This window comes from Sinocyclocheilus grahami, unplaced genomic scaffold, assembly GCF_001515645.1.
Source record: "Sinocyclocheilus grahami isolate Dianchi unplaced genomic scaffold, SAMN03320097.WGS_v1.1 scaffold116.1, whole genome shotgun sequence".
Taxonomy (NCBI): Eukaryota; Metazoa; Chordata; class Actinopteri; order Cypriniformes; family Cyprinidae; genus Sinocyclocheilus; species Sinocyclocheilus grahami.
In genome coordinates, this window is record NW_015505295.1 from 1853253 (window position 1) to 1868978 (window position 15726).

At 36.5% G+C, this 15726-nt stretch overlaps 4 protein-coding genes across 4 annotated transcripts in view; 2 read left to right on the forward strand and 2 right to left on the reverse strand.

The window, feature by feature from the left end:
* Positions 1-3005, forward strand: part of gabpb2a (GA binding protein transcription factor subunit beta 2a) — a 26059-nt gene extending 23054 nt beyond the window's left edge. The window contains exons 3-8 of the mRNA XM_016277875.1: positions 284-451; positions 569-763; positions 842-983; positions 1134-1301; positions 2147-2259; positions 2503-3005. Coding sequence (XP_016133361.1) covers positions 284-451; positions 569-763; positions 842-983; positions 1134-1301; positions 2147-2259; positions 2503-2832 — 1116 coding nt within the window. The 3' untranslated portion in view covers positions 2833-3005. The remainder of the gene's footprint in view (positions 1-283; positions 452-568; positions 764-841; positions 984-1133; positions 1302-2146; positions 2260-2502) is intronic.
* Positions 3006-6136: 3131 nt separating this feature from the next.
* On the reverse strand, positions 6137-7345 carry LOC107589514 (splicing factor 3B subunit 4). Its single transcript, XM_016277979.1, has 3 exons — positions 7247-7345; positions 6784-6912; positions 6137-6699 (listed from the first exon to the last, which is right to left on the reverse strand). Exons 1-3 carry the CDS (start codon positions 7278-7280, stop codon positions 6152-6154), a joined length of 711 nt encoding a protein of 236 aa, XP_016133465.1. The 5' UTR covers positions 7281-7345; the 3' UTR covers positions 6137-6151.
* Positions 7346-8069: 724 nt separating this feature from the next.
* On the forward strand, positions 8070-11694 carry LOC107589515 (ras-related protein Rab-25-like). Its single transcript, XM_016277980.1, has 5 exons — positions 8070-8236; positions 8471-8666; positions 9672-9865; positions 10385-10465; positions 10991-11694. The coding sequence occupies exons 1-5, from the start codon at positions 8200-8202 to the stop codon at positions 11104-11106; spliced, it is 624 nt and encodes a 207-aa protein (XP_016133466.1). The 5' UTR covers positions 8070-8199; the 3' UTR covers positions 11107-11694.
* A 619-nt stretch (positions 11695-12313) lies between these two features.
* naxe (NAD(P)HX epimerase) lies at positions 12314-14676 on the reverse strand. The gene is made up of 6 exons (XM_016277935.1): positions 14483-14676; positions 13749-13932; positions 13544-13652; positions 13353-13463; positions 13124-13254; positions 12314-12585 (listed from the first exon to the last, which is right to left on the reverse strand). The coding sequence occupies exons 2-6, from the start codon at positions 13913-13915 to the stop codon at positions 12363-12365; spliced, it is 741 nt and encodes a 246-aa protein (XP_016133421.1). The 5' UTR covers positions 13916-13932; positions 14483-14676; the 3' UTR covers positions 12314-12362.
* Positions 14677-15726: the final 1050 nt, after the last annotated feature.

The following is a 15726-nucleotide window of genomic DNA, read 5'->3' on the forward strand; positions in this document are numbered from 1 at the left end:
GTACAATTGCACAAAAGGCTGCAAACGAACAGCGCGCATCTGAAGTGTCTCTGAAGGAAATAATGCATTATTTATCGGCTTTAAGATATCGGCCAAATTTTCTTATCGGGCCGATACCGATAACAGAAAAAATGAGCATTTATCGGCCGATACCAATATGGTGGCCGATATATCGTGCATCCCTACTAAATACTTTTTTTCCCCACTGTATATACGCATACACACAAACCTACAAACTGCTTTGGCGTATTTTCATTTGCTTGTCTCCTAACGTTTTTTGCAGCTTGGAACGTCTCCATTACATTTAGCAGCCCAGCATGGTCATTACTCTACTGCTGAAGTGCTGCTGAGGGCGGGTGTCAGCAGAGATGCCCGAACCAAAGTGGACAGGACCCCACTGCACATGGCGGCCACAGAGGGACATGAGGTCATTGTGGATTTATTAATCAGGGTAAGTGAATGCTTGTCTTTTGTTCTGCTTATTTAATGTACTAAAAATATTCCTGATCTCAGTTTGTTAGCTGAGGAGACCGACACAAGTCTCTTAAATTTCCTTTTCATGTTTTAGAGTGGTGCTGACATCAATGCCAAGGACATGTTGAAGATGACGGCTCTTCACTGGGCAGCCCAGCACGGCCATCACAACGTCGCAGAGCTGTTGATCAAACATGGCGCTGATGTACATGCCCTCAGCAAGTTTGACAAATCAGCTTTTGATATCGCTGTCGACATACAACATGTTGAACTTGTGCAACTAATACAGGTCTGCTGTGTTCGTGGAAAACATTACAGAGTTGTTTGAGAAATGTTAAAGATGTTAAATCCTCTTTGTGTGTTTTAGGAGGGAATGCAGAATCAGGTGAACAGGAATGCCGAAGCGTCAATCATAAACGGCAGCTCCACCCCACAGTTCATCATTCAGGGTGTCCCAAACATCCAAGGGGGAGTCGTCAACCTCACTGACTTGATCAAAACCAACTTGGGTATGATACGTTGACTAGAAAATAAATATGGAATAATGGAATCTATAATAATGGAAAATATGGAAACACTGATGGATGTTTTTTTTTTTAACTTAAATAGTAATTAAACTTACAATTGCTTTTTGTGTTCTGTTTTCGCTTGATGTTTAGGTGACACAGAGGAGGCTATTGCTGTCAGTGCCTTGGACTCGAGTATCCAGCAAGTGGTGAATGAATCGGGTCAGAGGGTCATAACCATATTAACAGATCAACATGGAAATCTGCAGACAAATGGACTCGGCCAACCGTTCTTTGTCACAATGCAGGATGGACGACAAGGTAGGAAATCCTAGACTTATTTTGGATTTTGAAGGGAACTTCTCAATGCTACAGTTTTAGATTAATATGTAGTTTGGGGTAAGTTTTTCCTTTTTTAGAAAGAAATCTCTTATGTATGACAGCGTTTTAGCTCGTAAAAGATTACGAGAATAAAGACAGTAAGTTGAGAATAAAATTAAAATGATAAGAATAAAGTTGTAGCATTGTGAGATTAAAGTCATAATATTTTGAGAATAAAGTCGTAACAATACAAGAGTAAAGTTGTAGAAATACGAGATTAAAGGATGAATATTTTAAGAATAAAGGTTATTTCCAGAGGAAGAAATTACAACATTTTTCTGTTAGCTTCAATGCAAAATTTATTATTACTATTTTTTTTTATGTCACACTGAAGTGCTGTTGTATTATGCTCATCAAGGCTGCCTTTATTTAGTCAAAAGCAGTAAAACCGTTATATTTTGAAATATCTTTTTTTACAATTTTGAAATGTAATTTATAACGATGGATTTTCAGCAGCTATTAGTCCAGCCTTTAGTGTCACATGATGTATTACAGAAATGTTTCTTATTTTCAATTTTGAAAAACATTTTTTCAGGAATCCTTCATCAATACAACGTTCAAAAGGACAGCATTTGAAACAGAATTTTTTGTAACAATGTAAAAGTACTGTCACTTTTGATCAATTGAATGCTTGCTAAATAAACATTATTTTAATTATTTTGTGTTACATACATACATTCATTCATTCATTTCCAGGTATAGTATATTTTCACCACAATCGTGTACTTTGTCATTAAAGGTGTTCTTGTTTTAATTTTTTTTTTTTTTTACATTTTTGTTATTAGTATTGGCAGTTCAATCCAATCAAATCACAGAGGAAGTGGTTAATAACTCCGAACCTCCTGCCCGTAAAAGAAAAATTGAAGTTTCATCCAATAATACAGAGACCGGTGAAACAGTGAGTGTAACTAGATGTAAAAAAAAACATTTACGGTTACACTTTATTTTAAGGTGTCCTGGTTACAGTGCAATTATACATTTAAGTACCGAGTAATATTAATTAACTACATGTACTTACTCTGTGACACCTTAAAATAAAGTGTTACCAAATGTACTATTGCATGTTGTTACACCCTAAGAGCAAAACCTCCAGATGTTAAAAATCACCCCACCCCATCTCGATCTTATCTTCAATCTCCAGGAGCATCTCCAGTGGCAGTTACAGGAAGCTAACAGGAAAGCTCAAGGCTATCGTCAGCAGTTGCTCCGCAAAGAGCAGGAAGCCGAGGAGTACCGCATGAAACTGGAAGCCATGGAAAACGGACAGACCAACGGCACCATGGCCCTGGACCAGGAGCACGTCGTGTTTGTGCAGGAAGAGGTCGGAATCGAAGAAACAACGGAGGGAGAAGAGGAAGTGGTCATGTTTTCAGAAGAGGGCGTAGTCATCAAAACAGAAGAGATCGACTCTGCGGACGAGCAGATAACTTTAGTGGAAGCCACGGCAGGTCACACAGAAGTCATTTCATAAATGAAGGCCCAAGAGTGTTGGACTCCGTGCTCAAGCAACCAAAGAGTGCATCAGCACAGTTTTGCTTTGGTTCATTTTGACGATTTGCTTTTGGCAATGAAGTCCTTTTTGTAATTTTTTTCCTTGTTCTGTTCAGGTTAATGTTACTTGCTTTAAATGAAAGTTCACAAACAAACAACTCAAGGCTGCCTTTATTTAGTCAAAAGCAGTAAAACCGTTATATTTTGAAATATCTTTTTTTACAATTTTGAAATGTAATTTATAACGATGGATTTTCAGCAGCTATTAGTCCAGCCTTTAGTGTCACATGATGTATTACAGAAATGTTTCTTATTTTCAATTTTGAAAAACATTTTTTCAGGAATCCTTCATCAATACAACGTTCAAAAGGACAGCATTTGAAACAGAATTTTTTGTAACAATGTAAAAGTACTGTCACTTTTGATCAATTGAATGCTTGCTAAATAAACATTATTTTAATTATTTTGTGTTACATACATACATTCATTCATTCATTTCCAGGTATAGTATATTTTCACCACAATCGTGTACTTTGTCATTAAAGGTGTTCTTGTTTTAATTTTTTTTTTTTTTTACATTTTTGTTATTAGTATTGGCAGTTCAATCCAATCAAATCACAGAGGAAGTGGTTAATAACTCCGAACCTCCTGCCCGTAAAAGAAAAATTGAAGTTTCATCCAATAATACAGAGACCGGTGAAACAGTGAGTGTAACTAGATGTAAAAAAAAACATTTACGGTTACACTTTATTTTAAGGTGTCCTGGTTACAGTGCAATTATACATTTAAGTACCGAGTAATATTAATTAACTACATGTACTTACTCTGTGACACCTTAAAATAAAGTGTTACCAAATGTACTATTGCATGTTGTTACACCCTAAGAGCAAAACCTCCAGATGTTAAAAATCACCCCACCCCATCTCGATCTTATCTTCAATCTCCAGGAGCATCTCCAGTGGCAGTTACAGGAAGCTAACAGGAAAGCTCAAGGCTATCGTCAGCAGTTGCTCCGCAAAGAGCAGGAAGCCGAGGAGTACCGCATGAAACTGGAAGCCATGGAAAACGGACAGACCAACGGCACCATGGCCCTGGACCAGGAGCACGTCGTGTTTGTGCAGGAAGAGGTCGGAATCGAAGAAACAACGGAGGGAGAAGAGGAAGTGGTCATGTTTTCAGAAGAGGGCGTAGTCATCAAAACAGAAGAGATCGACTCTGCGGACGAGCAGATAACTTTAGTGGAAGCCACGGCAGGTCACACAGAAGTCATTTCATAAATGAAGGCCCAAGAGTGTTGGACTCCGTGCTCAAGCAACCAAAGAGTGCATCAGCACAGTTTTGCTTTGGTTCATTTTGACGATTTGCTTTTGGCAATGAAGTCCTTTTTGTAATTTTTTTCCTTGTTCTGTTCAGGTTAATGTTACTTGCTTTAAATGAAAGTTCACAAACAAACAACCACAATGTGCATCATATGCATGCACACACACACACACACACACACATGACCAGGGAAGATGATTCTTTCTGGGAGTCTGTATCTGTGGTGTCCTTAAAAGAGGTCACCCCTGATTTGCCCTCGATGGGGCTCTTCAAAACAGCTGGAAAAGGTTCACTCAGGATGGAACTCTTTGCAAACTGTATGTTTTTGAGCTCCCTTAGAAATGTAGCTGCCTTATTCAGACAGTTTCATCGCTTTTGTAAATAAACAGTGACACTTCATCTCAGAATGCAGCAGCGTTATGTTCTATGCATTGGAAGTAAAATAATGCACCAATTTCAAGAATTTGATTTGTAGGCGATCTGTTCTTTTTCTGTCAGACAATTTTAAAATCTATAGGGCAATTAAAAGTGCCTTTGGTCATGTTTAGTTTTCATCTATAAAGGATTCGACGTGAATTATTGCATATATGGTATTTGTTTCAGTGGGTATAAAGCATACTTCCCATTAATTGAACATTTAACTCGCATTCCATGTGTAACTTGTATTTCTTTCTCTGTCTATGTATAATAATATGTTTAATTACTTTGAATCTTAAGTTGAGAGCTCTTGTGAACGGAGACAAAGTAAAAAGCTTTCACAAATGTAAAACGTCTAAATCCAGTATCAGGGTTTTTTATTTTATAATGCATAATATGACCTTCCTCAGTTATGGAAAAAGTAGGTTTCGGAGGTGCATGATTATCTGCCATACTGATATCTGCAAAAAACGGCAAGATCAGAAGTGATTTCAATCTAATCACATTTTGTGCTATAAAACTGAAAATAGTGGCAGTAAATTGTTTGTCATGGACATAAATGTCATAACCTCAGCAGAAACTGACAATTTTTTACAGTTGAGATGCATAAATGTCTCGCATAGGAATTATGTGTTTGCCTTTTTAGCCATTCATAAAATTATGAATGTTTCTTTTTTTAGACATTACCATCCTCACATTGTAAACGAGCCCCAGTGATATACTGGCACTACAAGTTTATGGAGCTGCACTGGTGTAAATGCAAAATCTTGAGCTTAGAGTTTTTCCCCCACATGTTACGTGCTTAAGTGATGTATACAGCTTTTGACTTATTTTTGATTAAAAATATTGCAATGATCAATTTATGGCTTTTTCGTACATTTTCTGTTGCTCATGTCATACACAACCCAGTAAAAGAACATTGTGCACACAACAACACTAAATAATCACCCGAGTCTTCAGAAGAGATATAATCATTTTATATGATGAACAGATTTGATTTAGGCTAAACAATGATCGACACAAATGTGATCTGCTAGACGTATGTGTCAGTCATTGTTTACATGTAAATAAAAGCCTAAATTAAATCATAAATTATTAATAACTGACAAATTGTGCAACGTTTATTACACTAAATGGAATCAATCAATCTGACTCAAGCTGAAAAATGACAACATTATCTTATGTAGAGCTGCTTATAGCTGAAATGAACTTTTTATTTATATAATTGATGAACATTATACTGTTATAGAACTGCATTATCACTGAACTGACTGGAGCTGAATAATGACACTATTGTCTTTTTACAGCAGAATTTGTCTCCTATGTGAAGTAGTTTCCTCACTGATTCTGTTATTTCCCAGTTTAATACTATGAAGCTACGTGTATTGTATAAAGCACTACGTAAACAAAAGTGACTTGACTTTCAATGAAGGGATAGAAACTTCTGAGGTTCATTAAAAATGAAAATTTGGGGTTTCAAGGATGAACCAAAGTTTTACGGGTTTGGAATGACATGGGGGTGAGTAAACAATGACAGAATTTTTGGGCCACTATCCCTTTAACTAACCTGGAATTGGAATCCCTGTTCCAAGGGCGGTCATGACCGGTGTAGGAATGGTGGGAGGTGGAGGAGCATCTGCGAAAAGCTGATGGGGACGATCGGCCTGTGAAAGTGGATTCTGGGCGGCCAGGAGGCGCTCTGCAGCTGAGCCATGCCTCTCGCCCTTTGAGTCTTTCTTAAAGGCATATGAAACCGTGATGGGCCGATTACAGAGATACTGGCCATTCATGGCTTCAATAGCTGCATCGGCGGCATCAAAACTTGCAAAGTTGATGAAAGCGTAACCCTTCGAGTTGCCCGTGTCTGGATCTCGCATGATCTTCGGTGTCTGAAGGATCACGCCGAAAGCGCTGAAAGTGTCATAAAGCAGTTTCTCGTCGATCTCAGGGTCCAAGTTGCCAATGAAGATGTTGGCGCCGACGTCAAGGTTCTTGTTGTGTGCCGAAGCCTTGTTGACTCGTATGGGTTTGCCGTAAAGTTTGATCATGTTCATGATCTTTATGGCGTAGTCTGCATCCTCTTCACTGAGGAACTCCACAAAGCCATAACCTGGAGAATGGAGAGAAATCTCAACTTAAAAGCATGCAAATTGTAGAGTCCCCCCCCCGAAGGTTTAAAGATAAGGTAACTCACCCTGATGTTGTCCTGTTACTCTGTCTTTGGGCATGTGTGTGTTTACAACAGGACCAGCTTGCAGGAAAAGCTCCCATAACAAAGGTTCAGAGACCTTCTCGTCAAGACCACCCACATATACAGTGGCATCTGAGAAAAATAAATGATAAAAATGAACACTATTGCACTGGACACCAAGTAAGGCTCTAATAAAATAAAATGCACACTATTTTTGATTAATGTTTCTGCTACTTATAATATTAATATGCATATAATATATTAGTTTGATTCACTTCATCTAAATGAAGACCAAAACTTTTCTTTGTTATTTGCTTTTAGCAAGCATATTTGAATGAGCGGAAGTAAGCGACTCAAGGCTAATCGAGAAGATATGAAAAGCTTAAATCTTTCCATAGTTCTGTAATACTTTTCGCAAATATAGTGCATTAAAGTATCCCTACGAGTTTCTATTTATTCAATTTACCTTGATTTCGTTCTGAAATCGGTCCCGCCGCCATGATGATGAACCCAGCGTGTGTCCTGACGGAAGTGATTCGCTTTCCTCTCTGTAGCGATTCGCGATTCAATACAACACAACAGCGCCACGTAAGGCAGTGCTGCCGCCTACAGGACAGGAGGATGAACGCTATCGCCTTTGCGGCTGTTTAATTCTGATTTACTGTGTCCTTTGCTCTTTTTTTTGTAGTCACATAACTTAATCTTTGTTTTTAATATTGCTAATGCTCGTAAAATGGAGCCAGAGCATTGCAATATCAGTGTTTCAGAACCTGTCTGGACACCCAATACACTATCATACAAAAGTAACAAAACGGTCCTCAAAATCAAACATGCAGTTTATTAATATAACCATGTACCCATCATTAAGCAAGAATACTGACATGTAATGTGATTTACCAGCCTAATATGAAACAAACAGGTAAATTTGCATCAAAATAAAGTTAATTTGTGTTTTTATTGAAATAATACATCCCTGCTTATAAGCATATTAAGTGAAACCCCTTTATTTTATGCTTGCAGAAACTGAATCTGTCAGCAGAAGTTGTGAATGTGACAGGTTTGAAAAGTACCTATATTGATACAGGACAGCTGGTTTTATGAGTCAGCTGTATGTCTGGTTTACAGACATACAAACTGGATACATGTATTGTTGGACTGAGAAAGAACTGTGGTTTAACAGTTTTGTGTGAGAGTGTGAAGTCACTCCCATTGTGTGTCAGTGGTTCGACCTGTTTCTCCTGCTCTCCCACCCTGTCTCAAAGAAGAGTCTGGCCGTGTGGAATCTGCCTTTAGACCAGCACAAGTATGGCTCGATAAAGCTTTTCAGAAACCTGAGCATCTGCTTTTCTCCTCCCAGTGGATTTCGAGCTAGAGTAACACGTAAGCATACAGACTGACACATTACTGCTAGGGTTGAACATGGGGACAGATTTAACCTACAACTTTGTCTTCAAAGGTAAGTTTGAATCAGTTGACTAGAGATCAGATTTGATCTCAGACAGATTTACGGTCTGAATGATAATAATAATAATCTTTAGCATATAAAAATGTTAATAAATTGGTTATTTGGTCTTGTCACCCTCTTTTCCTGTGTTTCTATTAGAGGCATGAATTGTAGCTATTCATTTAGTCAATTAGAATAAAAACTCAATCAATTAAAGTAAGCTAAAAGGTTTTCGTTGTCTTTCAGTGGTTTTAATTGGAGAATCAGGGGTTGGAAAGAGCAACCTACTGTCCAGATTTACCAAAAACGAGTTCAATCATGACAGCCGTACAACCATTGGAGTGGAATTCAGCACTCGCTCCATTCAAGTGGACAGTATTACCATCAAGGCCCAGATCTGGGACACTGCAGGTCTAGAGCGCTACAGGGCGATTACCTCAGCGTAAGTCACTCATTTCCTCATCTCAAAATATATATTCTTTAATCCTAAGGATATTTCTGATCTATGCACGTTCACATGAATCCTTATTTAGGATAATGCCAGCTGTGGAATTCGTAGTGAATGATTTAGCATCACACCCAGAACCACTCCTTTTTTAGTCTGGGAAACAGTTAAAAGTATAACTGGCATGTGACTGACATCTACATTTGCCCTAACAACAAGCATTTAGGTTACTTTTTACTCTTTTGCTGTTGGATAAATGGTTTTTCATTGGTTTTGAGATTTTATGTCACTGTAGTAACATTCATACAGTGCATGTTAAGTATCCAAAGTGCTTTTTGAGAGCCACAGCTACACACAGGGGATAATTATATTATATTTGAAGTATAATTATCATGAGAGCAAATAGTGAACTATTACAAGAGATGCTGCATCAAGACTACCATTTAGAAATGTGGGTTCTGTAAGATTTTTGTCCCTTATGCTCACCAAGGCTGATTTATTTGATCAAAATGTTTTATATAATAATGATTTAAAATGTAATTTATTCCCAGCCGACTTTTCAGCATCATTACTCCAGTCTTCAGTGTCACATGATTCTTCAGAAATCATTCTAATACGCTGATTTGCTGCTCAAGAAACATTTCTCATTATTATCAATAATACTGAAAACAACTTTGTTTAATGTTGTGTATTTTTTTTCAGTATTCTTTGTTAAATAGAACATTCAATAGAACAATTTATTTGAAACTGATGTTTTATATTATTATACATTTCTTATTTGTCACTTTTTAATGCATACTTACAAAATAAAAGTATTAACTTCTGAAAAAAACTTTTATCTTATGTGAATACCTGTGAAAAGTAATGCATTATGTTAGGTTATGATTATGAAAAAGGACCTTTCTCATTTTAAACAAAGTAATGAATCATAAAGTACAATTTGAGCCTATATCCACTTCCTGTTTCTGCATATGTAATAATAAATAGTTTGGTTCTTTGTAGTTATTACAGGGGAGCCGTGGGTGCGCTGCTAGTTTATGACATCACCAAGCACCTGACGTATGAGAACGTGGAGCGATGGCTGAAGGAGCTGTATGTCCACGCTGATCCTCACATAGTAGTCATGCTTGTGGGAAATAAAAGTGACCTGGGAAATGTACGCACTGTGCCAACAGAGGAGGCGAAGGACTTTGCAGGTGTCAATGCATTTCATAACTCTTTGTTTTAGACTTAGATTGAGACTTAAGCTCTTAAATCAGGGATGTCAGATTCACTTCTGAAGGTCCACTCTTCTGCAGGGTTTCACTCCAACCCTAATTAAACAAGCCTAAACCAGCTACTCAAGGTCTTCAGGATTACTAGAAAACTTCCAGGCAGGGGTTTTGAAGCTACACTCTACAGGACAGTGGCCCCCCAGGACCGGAGTTTGACATGTGCCTTAAATGATGCTATTCCAAACCTGTGCAACTTTCTGTCTTCTGCCGAGCACGAAAGATGGCATTTAGATTTTTTACATTTTTTTGCATGTACAATAAAAGTTAATGGGGTCTACAGTTGTTTAGACATTCTTCAAAATATCTTCTTTTGTGGTCCACAGAAGAAATAAAGTTTTAGTATGACATGAGTGTGAGAATTTAAATTTTTGAATGAGCTTTCACCTTTATTTTTCTATTTTAATTCCCTTTTATGGGTTGCTTATTTATTTGATAAAACAGAGGCCAAAGGCTTACTTTTTATGGAGACGTCCGCATTAGAGTCAACTAATGTCGAATCTGCCTTCCTTGAAGTTCTAACAGGTGAGTTTGCTTTTTACTTTAAGTCACTGATTAACATTGAATCACAGCAAGATTTATAGGATTTACGCTGAAATTACAGGCAAAATTTCGGAATAATTACGAGTTTTTACAGTGTGTTCACCAAGGCTGCATTTATCTGATCAAAAATACAGTAAAACAGTAAAATTGTGAAATATTACCATTTAAAATTATTGTTTTCTATTTTAATATATTTTGAAGTGTAATTTATTCCTGTGATGCAAAGCTGAATTTTCATAATTTCTCCAGACTTCAGTGTCACCTGATCCTTTCCGAATGGAACTCATTCTAATCTAAGTTCTTTTAAGTTTTAAGTTCAGTTTTTACTGTATTTTTGATCAAATAAATTAAGCCTTGCTGAGCATGAGACTTATTTCAAAACGTTTAAAAATCATAATTATTTAAAACTTCATAACCAGTTTATACCTCTTTTGGTTTAAAAACCTTCTAGTTTTGAACCGACTTTAAATGCATAAAGACAGTGTTGATTTATGTTTCCTTCATCAGCAATACACAAGAAAGTTGCTAGTAAAGAGGTCACCAGAGGCTCGATCAGCGCGGTGACTCTGGGCCCCTCCAGCGAGTTTAATGAGGAGAGACGGTCCTGCTGTAACAGCTCCTGAACAGATGAATGAACATCCGGACAAAGGCATCAAGAGAAAACCAAGACATTTATCTGTGACATGGGACATGTCATACCTGCATGGAGGCATTTCTTCATACTTGACCCTCAGTGGATGTTCATATCTGTGAGCAAAATGGGAGGGACCTGCATTTTAAGCATTATTGTTTTGTGGCTTGTTTTTTTACTTTTAAAAGATGTAAACAGTTGAAACTGATAATGTAAGATAAGATGTGTTTTTGGCAATTATGACTAGACATGAATTTTAATTACTTTGAATGAAACACAAATGGGTTGTGCTGTATTATAAAGCTATTTATATGGTGTGAAATGAACAAAATGTCTATTTCAGTGCAGATTTGGGGTCTATAAACTACAGGTAAAAATATAAACCACTCAATCTTTAAACAAAGTAAATAACATCTTGGACTGATCTATGATATATTTTTACAGTTAGACATTTCTCATGGAAAGAAAAAACGTCCATTATAGAAATTGGAAGATGCTCTATACACTGCTGCAGCTTGCAAAATTCATTATATTTAATGAAACAGCAATATTTTCGTCTTAAAGGTTTAGTTCACCCAAAAATGAAAATTAGCCCATAAATTACTCACCCTCAAGGCATCCTAGGTGTATATGACTTTCTTCTTTCAGACGAATCCAGTCGAACTTATATTAAAAATTGTCTGATCTTTCAAGTTGTTTAATGGCAGTCAGCAGGTGTTACAGTGGTTCAGTCCAGAAGCAGTGAAATAAAAAGCGCCCATCCATAATAAAAAGTGTCTCACATGGCTATTCCTTAACATATATTAAAATAAAAATATTCCTTAACATACAGTTATAGCTTTAGTTATTTATTTTTGTATTTTTATGCCATTTGGAATGTTACATGTTTCCATATGTAAATATGTAACATTATTATATTCAAACACGAAACAATAATGCAGCAATTATTCAGGCTTAGTCATTAAATCCATAACCACCAAAAACTTTAATTAAATATTTATTTATTTTAATTTGATGTTTTTATAAATTCATACATAAATAATTAGAGCGATTCCTCTGAAACATTCTGTAACAATCCCTGCAAATAAGAAGTTTCACGATTACTGACTGACGCTGATTAATCAAGTCCATATCTACCGGTTTTTCGAGAAGACTTGAAAAAGTATTCAGAGTGGTAAATCAAACTTATAACCCAGGTTTTGTTTTTTTTAAATTAGTGACACAAAAATGACTTGAAGGACTTAATGCTCAGTTCAACTGATGAACACAGTCAGTGCCTGGGTATTGAGGCAGATTCAGTTGGTACTTCTGCTCAAGTGCAGGAGGAACGAATCGTCCTCCCAGGAAGTGGTAGCGTCCTTTGAAGTGATTGGCTGCTTTCTTAGGGGCCGTGAGGGAGATGAGCATGTCAGGCTGAATCCCATCAGGACAGCCGTTTTCCACATCCCAACCTAATAAATGAAAGAAGAATCAGAATCAGAATCAGAAGAGCTTTATTACCAAGTATGTTTACACACACAAGGAATTTGACTTGACGACAGGAGCTTCCAGTGTAGAAGAAAGTACAAACATAGTGCAGACATACATGATAGTGTAGACATACATAGGAATAACACAGTAGGGATGTAATATAAAACTAATATAATAATAAAAAAAAAATATATATTTGAATAATGTACTATATACAGAAATAGAATTAAAAAAAAAATCGCTCATTTTGACCCATACAATGTTTTTTTGGCTATTGCTACAAATATACCCCGTGTGACTTATGACTGGTTTTGTGGTCCAGGGTCACATATTCAAAAACAAAGTACAAAATAAATTTTTTTTTACATAAAGGTAAAAATATGAAACATTAAAATGTCAGCTTGTTGTGCATAGCTTGAGCAGCTGGTACATTCATGGCATTTAGCACATTATTTGATCATATATTAATGAGAAGGAAGAACCCATATGAGGGCTAAAAACATCTGGCCCCCCTACAGTGTGAACGATGTGGTATTGACCGCTGGGGTTTGTGTTGTACCTCAGGCATCTCTGTCAGGAAGGATATATCCATCTTCTCACACTGGGTGGTAAGATTCTGGAACAGCTGTTTGCTGGGGCGCTTTGGGTACAATACAGAAGGCTCATATCCCTGGGAGATCCACATACAATATGAATAAATCAATACATCTTCATAAAATATTAAGTTTAATAAAGGAATGATTTATTTTCAGAATAACATGAACTCACAAACAGTTTGAGATGTCTAGCACAAACCAACCCATCTCCTCCATTATTTCCTGGCCCACAGATCACCAGAACTCTAGGTGGACTCTTGAGCAGTGATTGTAGAGGATAGCCCTATGAAGCGAAAACTGCTTTTAATGTGTATAATGAATGCATTTGATCCTTTCTGCATGTTGGTGGAGCATCAGATGTACCTTTGACACAGCTGTGGCACAGCTCAGACCGGCCAGCTCCATTAACTGATCCACACTGAAGCTGTACTCATCGAACAGCTCCTCGTCAATGTGCTGTGCCTCTTCTTGCCTACAAAAGAAAGATTACATAAAAACAATCATGTTTATGCTCAGGCAACAATACTGATAACCCTAATACTAATAAATGCAGTGCATTTACACTCACCCCAAGTACTTGATTGTATCGGCCATAGTGCAAGCCTGTCTGTGAGTGAGATCTTTACTGTAGATGTTACTGGCAATACGTGCACATGCTCCTGTATGGGTCAGGACAGAGCCTCCTCGTGATGTCACAAGAAGACCGATTCCAAACAGGGCTCGAACTCCCAACATTCACCTGGCTAAAGCACCTGAACGCAGAAATACAATAAAAAGGTTGTCAAGAAATGATTGTGCATGTTGTTGATTTCTGCCTACATAGAGAGAGAGAGAGAGAGAGAGAGAGAAAAAGACAAAAATCTTGCTTCATTCTTGGAAAGACAGTAAGACAGTAATAATTCTGAGCAGAGAAACCTAATAATCTGCTGCCCATATATTCTAAACTTGGTCGCTCATTATTTTCTGGTAAGGAGGCTGTTGACAGACATATCCAAAAAGTTTCTGAATAGATATGCAATACATTTTTAGTGTGTAACGAGGGATTAAATATTTACAATAATATAGTCATTAATTAATTGCGTATATTTTAATATAAATATGCATAAATAATATAAATATACATATACAACTAATGCATTGGTTATAACTCAACCTGGGCAACTTAATCATGAGAAAAAATTATATTACACATTAGAAATCATATTTTAGGACAGTTTAACATGCTACCATCAGATCAAAAAACTGTTATGGGGAGAATCAACTTATATAAATATAGAAATCTGAAGCATTCAGTAAACTTACCTGTTAGCAAGTGTGTCTATAATAAGGTCAAACGCTCTGTAACATTCGTTAACACCAAGAAATGCTCAAGACACAAAAACAATCCAGTTACAGCTTTACAGGATATAAACATGCAAAAGTACATTAAATAGTTAGGATACGTGCAGCCCTCTGCTGCTGAAACCCAGTATACAAACAATATCCGGGTTAGTGAACTTGAGCCGCTTTTCATAATAACAGTCTGGCTTCTTTGCAGTTTTGTTAAAAATGACCTAAATCAAATCAAATTTCAATAAGTAAGCAAGTAAGTAAATAAATAAATAATAAAAAGTATTATTTTTATTATTATTTTCATTATTATGAATTCTTATAATCATTTGCTATAATGAGATTTATTTTAGAGTGTTTCTTCTCTTTGCAGGACATAAACAGTGTGGATGCACATATGTTTAAAAATAGGGGGTCGTTGAAATTATTCCTTGCCTTTTCTGTGGATGTATCTTTGAATATCATGTATATGCAGTGTTGGGGGTAACGCATTACAAGTAACGCAAGTTACGTAATCAGTTTACTTTTTTCAAGTAACTAGTGAAGTTAAAATTTACAAGAGAATATCTGAGTTGCTTTTTCAAATAAGTAACGCAAGTTACTTTTTTTCAATTTATTGATTGACAGCTCTGGTGTTGCCATGGTGACAGAAATCAGAAGATGTTACTGTAATTCTGAAATAAATATGAATATGCATTAATTAATCTCACTCTAAAAAACACAGATTCAGTATTCCTCAAAATGAATAAAAATAATGCAACTCGGAATATGACGCAAACCTGCAATAATTAAATGTTAAACAACACAAATATACTTTATGTATTTAATCCCATTCTATTAACCAATGTCTTTGCTTCTGACCTTCGATGATCCAGTTTAATCATACTACACTCTAAAAAATGCTGGGTTAAATACTTAAACCCTATTTTACCCAGCACTGGGTTGTATTTAACCCAGCATTTTAAAGAGTGTAATAAGATCAAATTACTCTAGATAAACATTTGTGTCTTTTTTTATTGCTGAAGTGTGTTGAAATGTCTTCTTCTGCATTCTACTGTACGGACGTAAATTAACTTTCCCTTCAGCCTGAGGCTTATTCATTTCACTTTTGGTGTGAAAAGGCTTTTATATTTGCCAAAAATAGAACTTAAAAAACTAAACAAAAAAACAAGCAAGCCCTGCCCAGATTTAAAAAGTAACGCAAAAGTAACGTAAGG

What these genes read in the sequence shown, in the direction of transcription:
- LOC107589514 (XM_016277979.1), bottom strand. Translation starts at nt 7,280, where the DNA reads ATGGCGGCGGGACCGATTTCAGAACGAAATCAAG. An exon ending in GATTTCAGAACGAAATCAAG is followed by an intron (nt 6,913 to 7,246) that starts GTAAATTGAATA and finishes TATTTTTCTCAG; the next exon opens with ATGCCACTGTATATGTGGGT. An exon ending in AGTAACAGGACAACATCAGG is followed by an intron (nt 6,700 to 6,783) that starts GTGAGTTACCTT and finishes TCCATTCTCCAG; the next exon opens with GTTATGGCTTTGTGGAGTTC.
- naxe (XM_016277935.1), bottom strand. Translation starts at nt 13,915, where the DNA reads ATGTTGGGAGTTCGAGCCCTGTTTGGAATCGGTCTTCTTGTGACATCA. An exon ending in GTGCCACAGCTGTGTCAAAG is followed by an intron (nt 13,464 to 13,543) that starts GTACATCTGATG and finishes TTCGCTTCATAG; the next exon opens with GGCTATCCTCTACAATCACT. An exon ending in GTACAACACAAACCCCAGCG is followed by an intron (nt 12,586 to 13,123) that starts GTCAATACCACA and finishes ATTCTGATTCTG; the next exon opens with ATTCTTCTTTCATTTATTAG.
- LOC107589515 (XM_016277980.1), top strand. Translation starts at nt 8,200, where the DNA reads ATGGGGACAGATTTAACCTACAACTTTGTCTTCAAAG. An exon ending in CTACAACTTTGTCTTCAAAG is followed by an intron (nt 8,237 to 8,470) that starts GTAAGTTTGAAT and finishes GTTGTCTTTCAG; the next exon opens with TGGTTTTAATTGGAGAATCA. An exon ending in TACAGGGCGATTACCTCAGC is followed by an intron (nt 8,667 to 9,671) that starts GTAAGTCACTCA and finishes GGTTCTTTGTAG; the next exon opens with TTATTACAGGGGAGCCGTGG.